Source organism: Ochotona princeps, chromosome 20, assembly GCF_030435755.1.
Source record: "Ochotona princeps isolate mOchPri1 chromosome 20, mOchPri1.hap1, whole genome shotgun sequence".
In the NCBI taxonomy this organism is placed as follows: Eukaryota; Metazoa; Chordata; class Mammalia; order Lagomorpha; family Ochotonidae; genus Ochotona; species Ochotona princeps.
Genome location: NC_080851.1, coordinates 27,422,739 through 27,438,619, shown reverse-complemented (window position 1 = coordinate 27,438,619; position 15,881 = coordinate 27,422,739). Strand labels below are relative to the sequence as shown.

The following is a 15,881-nucleotide window of genomic DNA, read 5'->3' as shown; positions in this document are numbered from 1 at the left end:
GTGTTGAAGGTGTGGAGGAGTCAAAACCCTCCAGCAGAGCTAATGGGAGCATAAAATGAAGTTCTCATCAGGAAAATGCTTGGAAATTCCCCAACAAGTTAAACCTGTATGTATCATATGGTCCAAAAATTATACTCCTGCATATAGAGACCTGAAAACATATGACTATGTTCACACACGCACAAAAATGTATACATAAATGTTCAAGCAGCATTTAAAAAGCAGAGTTAAAAAGTAAAAACTAATTTTAAAATTTTTTTTAAATTAGAACTAGAGAGACACAGATAAAGAGAAGAAAGCATCACTGAGTAAAAAATCTGAGTAGGGACTGCTTCAGCTGCACTTGTGAAACTGACATCCCATATTTGAGAGCCAGTTCTACTCCTGGCTTCTCCACTTCCGATCCAGCTTCCTGCTAATGTACCTGGGAAAGCAACAGAGGATGTCCCAAGTACCTGAGCCCTTGCCATCCACATGGGAGATTCAGAGTGAGTTCCCAGCTCCTGGCCTCAGCTGGGCCCAGCCCTGGGTGTTGCAGCTATTTGGGGAATGAACCAGCAGATGAGAGAAAAGATCTCTCCTCTTTCCTCACTCTTTCTCTTTCTTCCTCTCCATTTTTATCACCCTACCTTTCAAATAAATAAATCTTTTTTTTTTTTTTTTTAAGTTGAGTAATTCCTTGCAAACAAAAGTAGCAAAGACGGGAATGGTGAAGACCCAGCAGAAGACTCCAAGCAGAGCTGAGAGCAAGTGAAGCCCCACTCCCACCAACTTTGTTGCTTCCTTGGGGTTCTGTTACAATGCTAGTTCAGATTCTGGACAAGCACAGAAACTCAGCTTTTCTAACAAGCTCCTCCGTGATCCTGATGCTGTTGGTTTGCTGGTCACACCTGGAGGAACAAGGGGCTAGAAAATCCACCACTCTCCCAGGCAAAACCCACTGTGCTAGCCTAGGCTCTCATCAACATTTCCCGAAGCAAAGCAGAGGTATCAGTTGGGGAAGGGAACAAAAGTCATGATTTTGTGAGCGGGGCATTATCTGCAGAATCAAATGACCATGAATTCCAATTTCAGTTCTGCTGCTTACTAGCTGTGTCACTGCATCTCATACAACCTCTCTTTTCCTAAGTTTTCTCAAATAGTATCTACTTCAGTTATGCTGTCAAGGCAGCAAACAAATAATACAGCAAAGCATTTAGCTTGCTACCTCCTCTAGATGGTCTCTTTGCCTTAGTTCAACCTACATGATGTGCCAGGACAACAGCCATCATATTTGTAAACATCACATCCATGTATTACTTCAGGGAGCTCCTAATGGCCACCAAATCTAAAGTAAACTCTTGAGCATTACTTGACATTTAGTTCCCATCAGACACTGTGTACCATCTCCAAGACCCCCACCACTCCTCCCTTCCCACTGGCTACTACCTGTACAATCTGTCTTCGTCAGGCAACTCATCCCATTGCCACCTGGATATTTAATTCTGAAATGTATACACAAGCAATTAGTGCTTAGGGAATTTTCTAAGCACATACTTGTTCCAAACCCTTTGCTGCACAAACCAGAATTTCAAAATGCAGAAAGGACTGCTTCCTGGGTAACAATACGATCATCAATGAATGTGAAAAATATGGCCTCTGGGCTTCCACTCTCATGGTTCACTTCAGCATTTTTTCCCACACTCCCTAACAAACTTCAACCCACTCGAAATTCAAATAACAGTCTCTCCCTCAAAAACTTACCCTACCATCTCTTAAAATTTAGTTACAAATATTATACCTTGGTTTATTTCACCTACGGCTAGAACATATAACTGATTGAGTCAACAAATCAGGGAGTAAAATCAATGAAACCAATTATTTGCCTGGGTATAGACCAAATCAATGAGACAATGCAAAACACAGCATTTCTTACTTCTGGAATATTCCTTACCTAACTTAAATTGCTAATTACCTTATTGTAGGTGATTATCTTTTCTTTTCACCTTAATTACATGTTTCCTGGAAAAAGGAATTTATCTGATTCATCTTTGGATCTTCTATTGGCCTATCAAGAAATCTTGCATCCCTATTTGTGTACTATAAAAACAAGTACTGGTTTACTGGATTAAACATGTACTGTTTTTCGTAATTTTGGTTTTTCTTACCTCTGCAATTGTTCTTATTTAGCCTGCTTTGTTTTGCTCTGTTTTGCCTGCTATTTTATTCTGATATAGTCTTCCAATCAAAAGCAAAAACTCCTCAGAAGATGATCTTCAACCTGTGTGCTTTTCTTACTATCAAACATTTTGCATCAAAAAAAAGTTTTACATGTGAATTTTATAGCACCATTCACACAAAACGTATCATGAGTGTTAAAAACATCTTCTAAAACAAAAGAGAAAAGAAAATAAGAGAAAAATATTTTCTACTTCTTATAACTTTCCCAAACTACAGTCCCCTCCTTCTACCAAATTACCTGAAATTGTGCAAAATACAAAATGGCATTGTTCTTACACTAGTAAAGAAGCTGGTAATTTGGTATACTGAAGTAATCCAAAAAATTTAAAACAAATATAATAATAATATGTGGTACACACACAAAATATGTACAAGCTGCAAATCAATCTAAATTCTCAGAATACAAAAATATAATTTAAGTGCCAAAGCCTGCAATGTAATCATAGAAAAATACTCTAAAAGATCCACTTATGAAAAAAAATATTTATTTACTTATTTATTAATTTATTTGGAAAACAGAACATGGTGTCAGCATGGAAAGACTGGTTCACTCCTGCAAAGCCTAACAGAGTCATGTAGGGCAGTCTGAAGCCAGGAACCAGGAACTCCGTGGGTGCCAAGAACCCAAGAACCTGGGTCACTGCCTCCCAGATGCCCTGGGCAGCTGGGATTCAAACCCGGCCTGCCAATCTTGGGTGCAAGCTTCCCCAGCAACAGCTTTAACTCTCTGCATCACATCTGCCTCTGTTTAGTTTTCAGCATCGCTGTTGCCGACTGATGACTCAGGGAAAAAACATCTATCCCTCAGCTTTTACAAGAAATGATCAGTGCTATACCTATTTTTTGCTCCCCCTCCACAAAAAAATCCTCAAAGTTTGGCACATTAAGTGTACATGTGTGCATGCATATGGATTCATATCTAAGTCTCCTTTAGATGCACGGTGAGCGCTCATTTACAGGCATGTTAGACATGATCCTTTTCTAAGCAATCTTTTGGGATAAGTGATTTCCATATTGTATAAAGCCAAATCATTATACATTGGATTTTCTTTTTTAAAAAAAAGGCATACCAAAAATGATAAAGCAACATTATCTAATATTATACATTGATTAAAATAGTTCAGCCTTTTTTAATTCCCAGGCTTTGCAGAATAGTTCCACTCTCCACGATACTTTTTTACAAAATCCTGATATCCTTGACAATGACCACAGCTTTCAACACCTATACTGACTGGAAATACTTTTGTTAGGCAGATACCAGGATGACAAACTGCTATTTTATATCTTCTTCTTTTTAGTCTTCCTACATTCCCACCCCAGAGGTTGCAGATTTTTATCCGCAAAGCGATTATGGTCTAGGACTGAATCAGATTTGTGACAAATGTCCACTGGGACCCTTCGACCTATCATCGACGGCAGAGCCAATATATGTCTTCTCGCTCACTAAACCTTTTGCCTCACCTCAGGGACTGCCCCCAGCATTATATGGTTAGAAGTCTTCTTTCACAAACAATGAAAATGAATGAAAAAGTATTTCTGAATAGAAAAATGGAAACCCAAGTCATTCCATAGCATAGAAAGGCTGTCCTACATCTACTCCCTTAGTGATCAAAATGTTTCAACATGTGCACAATAACAGAGATTCCTGCTTATGGCTTTAACTCTCATTGTCTTTAACTGTATCTGATTACTGACATGAACCATTCATATTAACATCCCAATATATCCAGCTACATGATAGCACTGAGCTTCTAACAATGATCTACAATAGTTCAGAACCACCATGATTTGTTTTTATATTTTCTGAACAAAAAATAAAGCATAAAGCTAATAAGGGAAGCTTCTAATACATATGCTCTCTTCTAAATACTGCTACATCAGAATGAAAATAGAACAGTCAGGCTCACTTATACCTAAAATCCAGACTCCTACTCAGTTTCCTAAGAGATCATTTAGCAGGTCAGTTTTATTTTCCTTTTCGCTATTGGTCTTAAAAAAAATTGTTCCTCAAAAAAAAATTTAAAAGTAAGTGTTTCCAAAAAAAAAAGAGGAAAAAATTATAAAAATCTGACACTTTTATGCTACAAGGCATAGGAAAAAAAACTGTTACCATTTCTGTTACAATTCTAATCATCAATAAAGCACATTTTTTTTTCAATGTACCACTCAAAAATCAATTATATCAACTCTTTTGTATCGAGAAACAGCACACCTTTCAGGCAACTAGTATTAATGAGTAGACATGACTATAGAATCTCCATCTGTTTCTCTGACAAAGCTGTGGCTACTCGTGTCTCTCATTGAAATTCCATTAATCTGGTGGACCAAGGTCCAATGCGAAAATCAAAACTCCATCTACCCCTTTATCAGCTCACAATAACCTACCCGTGAACTCTGCCTGTCAGCATACAGCTAGTTATGATTTTGCTATCAGTCAGGCAGTTGGCCAACAACAACAACAACAGGGTAGGCTGGAAGCAGCGTGTCTGGCAGGGGCTTGGAGACCTTGTTTTCTGTTTTCCTCCCCATCCGACATCTATAGGGTGTCTGGGCCTTGTGAGATCATACATTATTCTCCTTGGCTGTGATTTAATTGCTACCAGCAATCAAGTGGAAGCCTCACTGAAGTGTGCTTGAATTTCATTAGAAGATATAACTTATGCTACTTTCCTACAGTACCTAATAAACCATAAAGAAACCAAAACACATATGGCTTGAGGGAATAACTGGAAAATTAGGTGGCCATTTGGGAACTGGGTGAACTTTTGAACCAGAGAACGGAGAATAAGAAATATTGAAGGGAAAGACAGACTTAGAATGCACACAGAGATGTGCAAGTTTGACCTTTTCAATACCTAGAAAATTACATTAGCATTATGAAAAATACATACCATGTTTAGAGTTTATAATCCATCAAAGATCAGATACTTTGTTAGTGCCTACCATAAAGTAAAAGTCAAAAAGACAAAACAACAATCTGATTTAATAAAAGTGCTTTTGGTGACCTGTATTAATTTGGTTATGCTTACTGTTAAATGCTTTATTCTTTTTATAATTAACACATCATTAGTCTGAGGTCACATATTAAAGGAAAAACTTTTCCAGCCAAGAAGAAAACACACACCAATTTTAAGTTATGGATGTGATGACTTGATAGTTATTACAGAAATTAAAAGTTCAGGTGAAAGTTTACAAATCAATTTATAATATTCTTAAAAGAACATGTAAAACTAACAAAATAATGTGATCTATATATCAAAAATGAATAACCTAAAATTTTCTTAAATACTAACAGTTCGATTGGTTTCCATCAAAAATTGATGTTATACGTGTTATTTAATAGTCAAATCATGATAAAGTAATCTTTCAATAACAAACCTTTTTATAATATTAATGTATATCCTAAATTCTGGTGATGAAAATGGTTGATAAACCATTTACTCTGAACAAAGAAGGCACAATAATCATATCAATGTATGATTAACAGCAAGTCATGCTTTCTCACAAATTACTAGAGGGCTTCGCGCCCCTCTAGATAATTAAATAGAGAAATATTTTTAAGGGTAGAGTTTCTTAAAGAATGTACATAATGCTATCCTGAGCATAAAAACACTTGCTACTTAGAGAAATACCCAGTTTCTGTGTATGAATATGTATACATTCTCTGAGTATACTGTGCGTGTTTATATTCTGTGGAGTATAAATATTCTCTCTGTATACGAGTGTACACACACACACATTCATTCACATCTCACCAACCTTCTACAGAGAAGCAAAATAATGACGTATTTGAAAAATAGTACAACTTAAATAATAAGCCTTTGTTTTGCCTGAAAATACTATTTCATTAATTGTGAAACCTTTTCTAGTAAAAATACTTTTGAAGATGAGGTTAGATGGGATGATGCTCTGGTTTTGGATAAAAAGTGTGAGGGAGAAGAAACGCTCATCTCTTTAAAAGGCAGAAAGGGAATGGAAGAGAAAAGAAGAGCCCTCCTTTAAAAACAGGAATTAAATATTTGCCGAAGTGTAAAATTTAACATAAAATGGATATGATTATTACCACACATTGTACAAAGTTTTAGATGTAGAAAAACGGATTGTTTTGTTCTGAATCAGTGGTTAGAATGTTTATCACTTATGCATGTACTTGACTTATCCCTGTTCTGCAATAGACATAATTTTATACCTCATAAAAGCAATTTATGTTTCCAAGGGGAATAATCTGGATAACATAAAATGTGGAGTGCTCTGTTGCAGGAAGCATATTTTCATTCAGCAATTGTATTTAGAGATGGAACTGCACAGTTTGATCATCGTGTCGTGGCAGAAGGCATTACTCACTTCTGTGTCTATGCGAAACTTTCACTGCCACAAATTAATATGCATGGCTAATTTATTGACATACATTCTTAATTTATAACTATGTGTCACCCTTGTAAGATTTCTATGATACAGCTGTATTCAACCGGTTATGACAGAGAAAGTACATGCGTGGCTAAAAATAAGTTTCACAACTTCGACAATGCTCAATAGTCTCTAGAAATTACTAAGAGACAACCAGTCAACTTTTGCTGCTAATTAATACAAAACACAATAATCCCATTGCATAGTGCAGGGCATCTTTAAGTGACAATCAGAAAAATGAAAATGTATATCAAAAGAAGTGTTTGATAAAATCCTGTCTCAATGTGAAAAGGCAGTGTGGCAATAATTAATTTAATATTTTATGAACTCATTTTCTATGAAGTTTTCAGGAAAAAAAATAGATCAAAAACCTTTTTCATTATTTATAAGATAAATAATACAGCAAGTCCATTAAGATGCACAATAAAATTAAGCAAGAATCTGATCATATTAAATTAACCAACAGACTGTCACTAATAATGTTCAAAGAATGAGACGAGCCTTCTCCTAAAAGTTCTAGTCAAGAATTACTAAAGAAGCAACTACATACTTAGGAAAATCTTGCTGGAACCACTAGAGAGAGCTCTTCTGCTCTTTAGCCAGGGCCAGGAAAGGTGGGGTCTCCCAAGCCCTGCAGTGACCGACTCCCAGATAAAGACCACCACCTCTGCAAACAGCTGTGCTGGGAGGGAGAGTGTGAGGATCAGATCAGGGATCGCGGCCCAGGGGAAACATCACCTACCATCGGAGGGGCCTTCGTCATCCTTATCGCATCGCTCCGAGGCTAAGGACACGGTGTCCAGAGGCCCAGTGAAGGGGTCGTCATATTCATCCCCGTCTTCCGCATCACCTGTAGAAGAATGACAGAAACCTTTTACCCCCAAGAACACAATTACTTTGTCAGAGAGGTAACTTTCAAACTGAATCACAGTCATGGGGGCGGAAATGGCAACCTTTCAAACTAGGCAAAAGCAGGTCCCATCTCAGCTTATATTCACTCTCATGGAGATGCAGTTTTTGAAGGTCAGAATACAGCTACAACACAAAAGAAGGCAGTCTCAGATTTACAGTGGTCCCTAAAGAAGAGTTCAGAAAGCAGAAGCAGGCTAAAACTTTATGTGTCTCTAAAGGAAAAAAACATAAAATAAAAATTAAAATATTTATTAATGCTCTAGTAATAAAGTGGAAGGTACAACAGAAAATGATTCAAATAATTCCATTTTTTAAACTAATTTGAAAACTGATGAGAAACTAAAATCATATGAACATTTCATACTATCATTTTAAAAAAAATCACAGGATTACATCAGAATAGATCTAAAATTTTTGCATTATTTTTACAGAAATCCTATGTGCAGAAAAACTCAAAATTCCTTATAATCCTTTTAAATTCAGGCCAGGTGATTTACACACCAAGCACTATTTTCTGGCCAGTTTCCTACTTGATTTTAAAAGGCTTGGTTGGTTTAATGGCCTGTTTTCATTGGCTTATTTTAGGTCATTTCATTCTCCACTACAACATTTTATGGTTTGGGGGTTTTTTTCGATATATTCAGATAAATAATTAAATATACTTATTTGAGAGACAAAAAGAGGAAAGAGCTCCCATCTTTTGGTTCTCTCACTTAAATGACCACAAGGGTCTGAGCCAAGCAAAGACCAAATCCAGGAACTAGCTAACCCACACAGGTAGCAGGGACCCAATTGCTTGAGTTAGCACTGCTGCCTCTCAGAATTTGCTTTAGCAAGAAGCTAGAGGCACGGGCCAGAGCCAGGAGTCACACCTAGAGACTTCAACATGGGACACAGGTGTTTCAACTGCTAGCGCAAACACCTGCCCCAACAACTTTTTAAGAAACCACTGAGGGGCTACTCCACTCCCACTACAGCTGCCTGCTAAGGTACCTGGAAAAGCAGTGGAAGATGGCCCAAGTGGTCAGGGCACCTGCATCCACATGACACCAAAAAGAAACTCTTGGCTTCAGCCTGGTCCAACCACAGCCACTGAGGCCATTTGGAGCATGAACCAACAGATAGATTAATTTTCTCTCTTTCCTCTCCCTCCTATCTGTAACTTTGCCTTTTAAAACAATAAAAAGTAAATCTTACAAAAAAAAAAAAACTCCTCACCTTGAAGGTGCTGGGATCCCATATGGCCACCAGTTCTACTCCTGACGGCCCCACTTCCCATCCAACTCCCTGTTTGTGGCCTGGGAAAGCAGTTGAGGATGGCCCAAGGACTTGGGATCCTGCACCTGCACGGGAGACCCGGAGGAGGCTTCTGGCTCCTGGCTTTGGATCAGCACAGCTCCAGCCACTGCAGCCACATGGGGAGTGGATCTTCCTTTCTGTCTCTCCTCCTCTATGTATATGTGACTTTCCAATACAAATTATATATTAAAAAAAAAGCCCACTGAATCACATTTCTTGTTAGCCTGTTGCACACAAGTACAATCTGTTATCACCCAGATTAAACACACGAAAAAATGCATGTTTCATACCATATAAAGTATCAAATTGCTCACAATTCAAGAGAACAGCAGATACCTCAAGAGTTAACCAAAACATGTGGCAAAAATCCCCACCTCAGAAAGCGTATGGCATTACTTTTGGACACAGTTCTTGGCAGATCCAAGTTAAAGTTTCTAGGTTCTCCAAAAACACACCTTCTAACACCCTTCTGGTGGGTGTCACCTTACATTTCACCATATTTTAATACAGGAGATAGCCTCTTTTAACGCAATACTATTAAAATAATTTTAAAAGTTCTCATTTCTGCTACTTTAAATTTTGCCATTTCATGAGCCGCTGTCACCTTATTCCAGCAAAGAATGAGGACATCTCATAGTAACACAATCAGAGCAGAGATAATACTACCATGTGCCCTAAAATTCACACTTAAAATTTCAAGGAACACATACAGACACTACACCTTCTCCAGATCTTAATCTGTCCTTCTTTAGAGATGTCCAAAGTATTGTTTGTGAGAGGAAACGAGACCTGGGCAAGAAAAAGAGACAGAGAGCTCTCACCTGCCAGTTCACTTCTCCAATGTCCACAATGATCACATGGCCAAGGCTGGGAGCTGAGAACTCAACATAGGTCTCCCATATGGGTGGCGGTACCCAAATACTCCAGTCCATGCTGCCTCCCAGGACTGGCACAGCTGGGAAGCTAGCAGTAGTAGCTGAAGCCAGGGACTGAATCCAGGTACTTCAACATGGAACCATGGGCATCTTAACCTCTAGGCTATACGCCCATATTCCCAAAATACTCCTTAGAACATCCAGTGGTCCCTTACAATGCTCTTAGAAAAAGAAGCATGCACTGATTCATGATAAAAGAAGGAACCCCACAAATGCTAGTAAAAATATTGTGAATACATTACAGCAGTTCATAGATTACATAGTAGAGATCAAAAAAGTCTCAGTTACTCTTAGTTGATAAGATGTTCTAATATTCTCAATGAAGTAAGACTTTCTATGGAGTAAAATTTCTGAGGCATTCCACATCACACACTAATAAAGGAATCTTGCTATGGAAAAAAAAAGTATGAGAATATTTCAAATTCCCAGAACCTAACACAGCGTATTTTGTTATTTTGACTATAAACAACAGTAAAACCAAAGGAATAATGAAAGGATTTAGAAACAATTTGGATAGACAGGGTTAAATCTATCTAAAACTATATGGAAATAAGCAGAAAAATTAAGCATAAATATTTTGAAAATCAGAAGTGATCTATTATCATTTGATAATTTCTATTATACATTTTCTGTGTGTATATATTAGCATATACACATATGCCCACAGATGCCTGTACCAATAGAATACTTGTTAGTATATTACATAGCAAAATAGTTTGCTATGAAAGCTTTAAACTCAATAAAATTTAATCAGAGTTTAAAATATGCTACATAAGATGGTTATTAGCATGTTGAATAAATCTCTAAAAAATATTTTTGGGTTATATATTATTAAAGTGAAATTGTCTTCAACTTAACCCATGCTAAGAAATGTTGCTAACTGCAAGTGTTGTTTTTAAAAGTTGGTACAATGTGTATATGTATCTAGGACTGCTGCTCCCCACTTACCCCACACCGCCCACCGCCCCCAAGCATGCTTTGAGAGAAGTCAGAAGTAAAGAGCACGCGGTACCTGGGCAGATAGGCCCCCTCCAACAACCGCCGCCAGTGGAAAGGACTCACTGTCTTTCAGCGTGGTCCTCTTCATCCTGCTATTTAGTGAGGATACACCCCCACTTTGCCTCCCTAATTTGGTTTTTAAAAGCTGCTCAGAAGGAACTTCAACTGAACACAGGGGTCGCTGTTGAGTAGTGCAAAGCAATTTTTTTTCCTCCCCAGGGACTGAGTATTTGCAGTTCTACCTGCAAAGACTTGTATAAATTAAAAAGCAAATGTTCAACTTGTGTTTATGTAATAGAAAACTGAACTCCAAATCAACAATGGGTGTCAGGTAAATGTATCCAATACAATTTACAGACATAATTGAAAGCATTACAGACTAATCAGACATCTAAGAGAAAAGCATGCTCAAATGAAATGTCTTCAGAATCATTAGTTGGCAGCCGTTCTATTACAATCACACATAATGTCAGCAGTGCCTTGAGCCTGTGCCAATGACAACAGCATAAATTTTGCATCTCATTTCTGTGGTCATAAAATTAATGATCAGTTTAAAAATACTTCTTTGTAAAAGTTATTGCACAAAGAGAAGACATGAATGTGTCCCTGTTATGTACTCACAAGGATAATTACGGGGTTGGTGCTCATTAATACGGCTTCTTGTTTCCCTAGAAATTCATTTGATTCATTCTGCAACTTTCAGAAGTTTAATTAATGATACAAAGTTAACGGTGTAAAAGACAATGATCCAAGGCTTCCTTCCTCTGGTTTCAGTGGCAGCTTAAATATCACAGTAAAATCAAGACGTGAGTGGACCTCAGCAGCGTGTTTCTCTGGAAGCTATTTGTAAAGTTATAATAGTGGGGTTCAAATAACTGCGAGCCATCCTTTCCTTTTATGGGACTCATCATTAATTAGCATTTGCTGAAATGCCTGGAGATAGGGTCCAACAGCAACTGAGCAGTCCTGATCACCACAACCAGTTAAGGTGATTGACTGCTGCTTGCTCTGTCAACTCCAGGCCTATCTTGAACACAACCAGTTACATGTGGAACTAAATGTTATGTCTACCATTTGGATAACTGGTCCATCTTACACATCATAAAAGATAAATTAGTGGGAGAAATTTATTCAACTGAAACACACTCGTTTCTAATTCACTATTCAGTTTACATGTCCAGACTAATTTCAGAAGTAATAATACACAGCTACAAATGCAGAATGAAGCATTGAACTTGTCATTTCTTAAGGGAAGTTTAATTCTTCAGATTGTGAGGATTCCAAGGCACCACAAACAGGATTCTCCTCCAAATGTTTCAAAAACAGGAAGCCTAACTGATGGCAGACTGACCACAAAGATATTTCTTGCACTGAAGCGAGGCAGAGCTGGGAAAGGAGGCTAGAATGGCCCGAGCACTGCTCCCAGAAGACAATTCTTGGGCATCTCCAGGGATCTCAAACATGCTTGCCGAGTGTGTGCAAAGCCAGTAGTGGAGGGGAGTGTTAGGAGGAAAAAGCTGCAACTTACTCCCTCAGATTCCACAATAGAGCTAGCTTTCCAAGGAAAATATACACATGTCTTGTTGGGAGCAATAAAGGAAGGGACATTAAACATCAACCAAATTCGGGAATTCTTTGGTATTCTTTGCGATGCCTTTAGGAGAAACTATAATACATACCATACTGGATCCCTTCTTAATTACCTATCCTGCTGATTCAAACCAACCAACCACAAAGTAGTGAATACTCTCATAATAAACTTACCAATGAGAAGGTGGAAGGAAGTCATTTTCCAAGTAAATAGATGTATATTTAACAGTATCAATGGAGTCTTAGGAGCAAAATCCACTAAATATGGGGCAGTGTGGTGGTGTGGTAAGCTAATCCTCCGTGGGCAGCATCAGCATCCCACAAGGGGCACCAGTTCTAGTTCCAGCTACTTCCCCTTTGATCCAGCTCCTGCTGATAGCCTAGGAGAGCAGTGGAGGATGGGCCAAAGTCTTGGATCCTTGCACCTTGAGGGAAACCCAGAAGCTCCTGGAACCAGTGGATGGAAAATATCTCTCTCTGTGTATTCTGACTTTCAAAAAAATTATCTTTTTTAAAAATTCACTAAAATTTTCTGCAACTAAAGGATTTTAAAGTAGAAAATGAGTTGCATAGCTATAGCATCTAAAGCAAAATATTTATAGTTTTTAAATGGTAGAAATTAATATCTTACAAGTTTGAAAGATATTCTCTTGAACTATTTGTGTCCCATCACTTTGCAGACCCTTCTTACAGTAACTGATAATTCCCCCCAAAATTATTTTAAAATTCCTTATGGGCCCCAGCGGCGTGGCCTAGCGGCTAAAGTCCTCGCCTTGAAAGCCCCGGGATCCCATATGGGCGCCGGTTCTAATCCCGGCAGCTCCACTTCCCATCCAGCTCCCTGCTTGTAGCCTGGGAAGGCAGTCGAGGACGGCCCAATGCATTGGGACCCTGCACCCACGTGGGAGACCAGGAAGAGGTTCCAGGTTCCCGGCTTCGGATCGGCGCGCACTGGCCCGTTGCGGCTCACTTGGGGAGTGAATCATCGGATGGAGGATCTTCCTCTCTGTCTCTCCTCCTCTGTGTATATCTGGCTGTAATAAAATGAATAAATCTTTAAAAAAAAATTCCTTATGAAGCAAGACTAACTCAAATCTTCCTGACAACTGAAACTGAATCTCAGAATATGTATTCACTGACTATTGGCTGTGCACCTGGCATATGTCAAACCCCAGTATTTTCTTATTACCTATTTCAATCATTCAGTCAATAAATAAACCACTTACACTTAAACCATGACTGCAGTAAGATGAGGCTAACATAAGCTCAAGATAGGACTACAGTATATAAGTTAAATGTTATGTACATATACTTTCTGGTAAAAATACTAGCTAATAATCAGTTAATAGCAGTTTTTAATAGTGATGCATTCTCATGTCATAAGAAGTGTTTTCAGTCAGTCTTAAGAGACTTAAGGCCTTGTAAAGGGGCAGGAACAAGTCTCAAGCAATCACAGAGTACAGTTCCAGTGCCTGTGGTCACATTCAGGAGGACCCTTTCTAGCACTGGGCTGCACTCTAATCAGGAAACTAGCTTTAGATCGTTCTTCTGGCTTGTACAACTCTGAAGGATACAAAAAGCCACACTTAGATAAAACAGGCAAGATGGCAGGTGGACCAAGCAAGAAGTGCTTGTGAGAAATGACAAATCTGAGTCAACCTGCTATATTTCTCTCCACTTGATCCTTTTTTTCTCTCACCAATGATATTAAAATGGTACCTAACTGTCATTTTTTAAAATGAGAGTTTGTATAATAAATAGGGGTATAGGCAAGCAGGAAGAAAACAGCTTCTTATCACTTCATCTGTACCCCATATTCATGAGAATGAGAGAAAGAGAGAGTGAGAGGGAAGCAGGGAAATATGAAAAGGGAATTCTGCCCATATCCCCTTGAAGGAAAACAATCCAAACTCCTGGGGTGAAGTTAGAAGTGGTTGGGGCAGCTCTACCAAAAGAGAAATGCTAATAAATTCCGATTTTTAAGAAGACATGTATCTTGAACATTTGCTTTGCAACAAATACGTCTGCCCTCCCTTCTATTCCCAACAAGTATAGACAGAAGAGCTCTTACAACAAAGCTTGGCATAGAATTACACAGCTTCTCATATTTCTCCAAGGTATACGTCTCATTTATTCACAGGCTAACTTTTGAACCTGCACTCTTGGTGATTAGCTAACTCAATCCAGCAGCATTGAACTACAAATGACTTATTTGGAGGAAAATGATTATGGAAAATCTCTGAATTCAACATTATTTGAACTCTTACTCAAAGATCATTTTTTATTTTCTACCAAACACTATATAAACCTTCATTCTCTTTGGAGACAAAGAATGAATCTCAGTAATGTAATTTTAATATCCACACACCTGAACAAGTGCTAAAACAAAATACCAAGGGGAATGTCTACGCTATTACCAACCACGTGCAATCACACAATGACTTCATATTATCATGCTTTTTCAGTGTTAGAAATATTTTTAATGTGCAAATAATTAAGCCACAATGACAGTTCCATAAATAATCACTGGAACAAAAACTCCTTTTCAGAAGAGAGACAGAATCTAATCTCTAATATTAATCCTTAAATACTATGTTATACAAAAGTTATCATAATTAAAACACATAAGGACAAGTTAATTTCTATAATTCCACTAAGCAGAACATGACATGATTACACCCATAATTCAGGCTGCACTGCCCTAGTGGGAGAAGTGTCCTGTTCTGCTCTTGATTTGATAGTTTTAAAAATCTTAAGTAGAATAACATTCTCTTTCAATCACAGAGATCTCAATGACGGAATGTGAAAAGAAACCGTGACTTCCTTTGAACTGATTTTAGGCTTGTCCACCTAAGTACTTGGTTTTCCGACACTGTTGTTACCCTCTCACTCACAACCAGCGCAAGTATGAGCTACCCAGAAGGAGCCAGACTGTTCCCCAAACCCACAGTCAGCTGTGACCCCTCTCCCAGTCTCTGTAAACTGTAAGTTGTGACCTGTGATTCAGCGTCATGGAGATAAGGGCTGTAGCCAGCCTCCCTCCAGAACTGCAGGCAAGAAGCAGTGGGCTCCCTACGCCCTCCTGCTCTGGTGTCCAGGATGCTAAGCAGCCATCTCTCAGCTATGAGAGAGGCGATCAGGTTACTAGCACCCTCACATACTTCCAAAACATGGAACCATGTCTATAGCACATATGTTGTTCAAATCAAAAGAACCACAAGAAAACTTGAAAGTACCATTTGGAAAAGATTTTTCTCATGTTCTCAAGCAAACATTTATCCTGTTTTAAAAACATCTGTCAAAAACTTCACCTGTGAGCACCTAGGCACAGGCTCTCATCTCTGTAGGGTCCCAGGCTCAGAGCTGACCTCTCACCTCTGCTTTGGTAGATTCTACCAGACGTAGCTGCAGGCATGTGTACCTTACCCAACACATTTCTGTCATAGCATCTTCCGGGAAACATCCCACCCCAGAATGTTAACTAAGCCTTCTGATTCAGAAGGCTTTGCAGGGTGTCTG

At 38.5% G+C, this 15,881-nt stretch overlaps 1 protein-coding gene across 2 annotated transcripts in view; it reads right to left on the bottom strand.

Moving 5' to 3' along the window:
• SKAP2 (src kinase associated phosphoprotein 2) overlaps positions 1-15,881 on the bottom strand; it is a 145,709-nt gene that overhangs the window by 119,880 nt on the left and 9,948 nt on the right. For both annotated transcript variants that reach the window (XM_058678013.1, XM_004582427.3), the window contains exon 4: positions 7,370-7,477. In XM_058678013.1, coding sequence (XP_058533996.1) covers positions 7,370-7,477 — 108 coding nt within the window. The remainder of the gene's footprint in view (positions 1-7,369; positions 7,478-15,881) is intronic.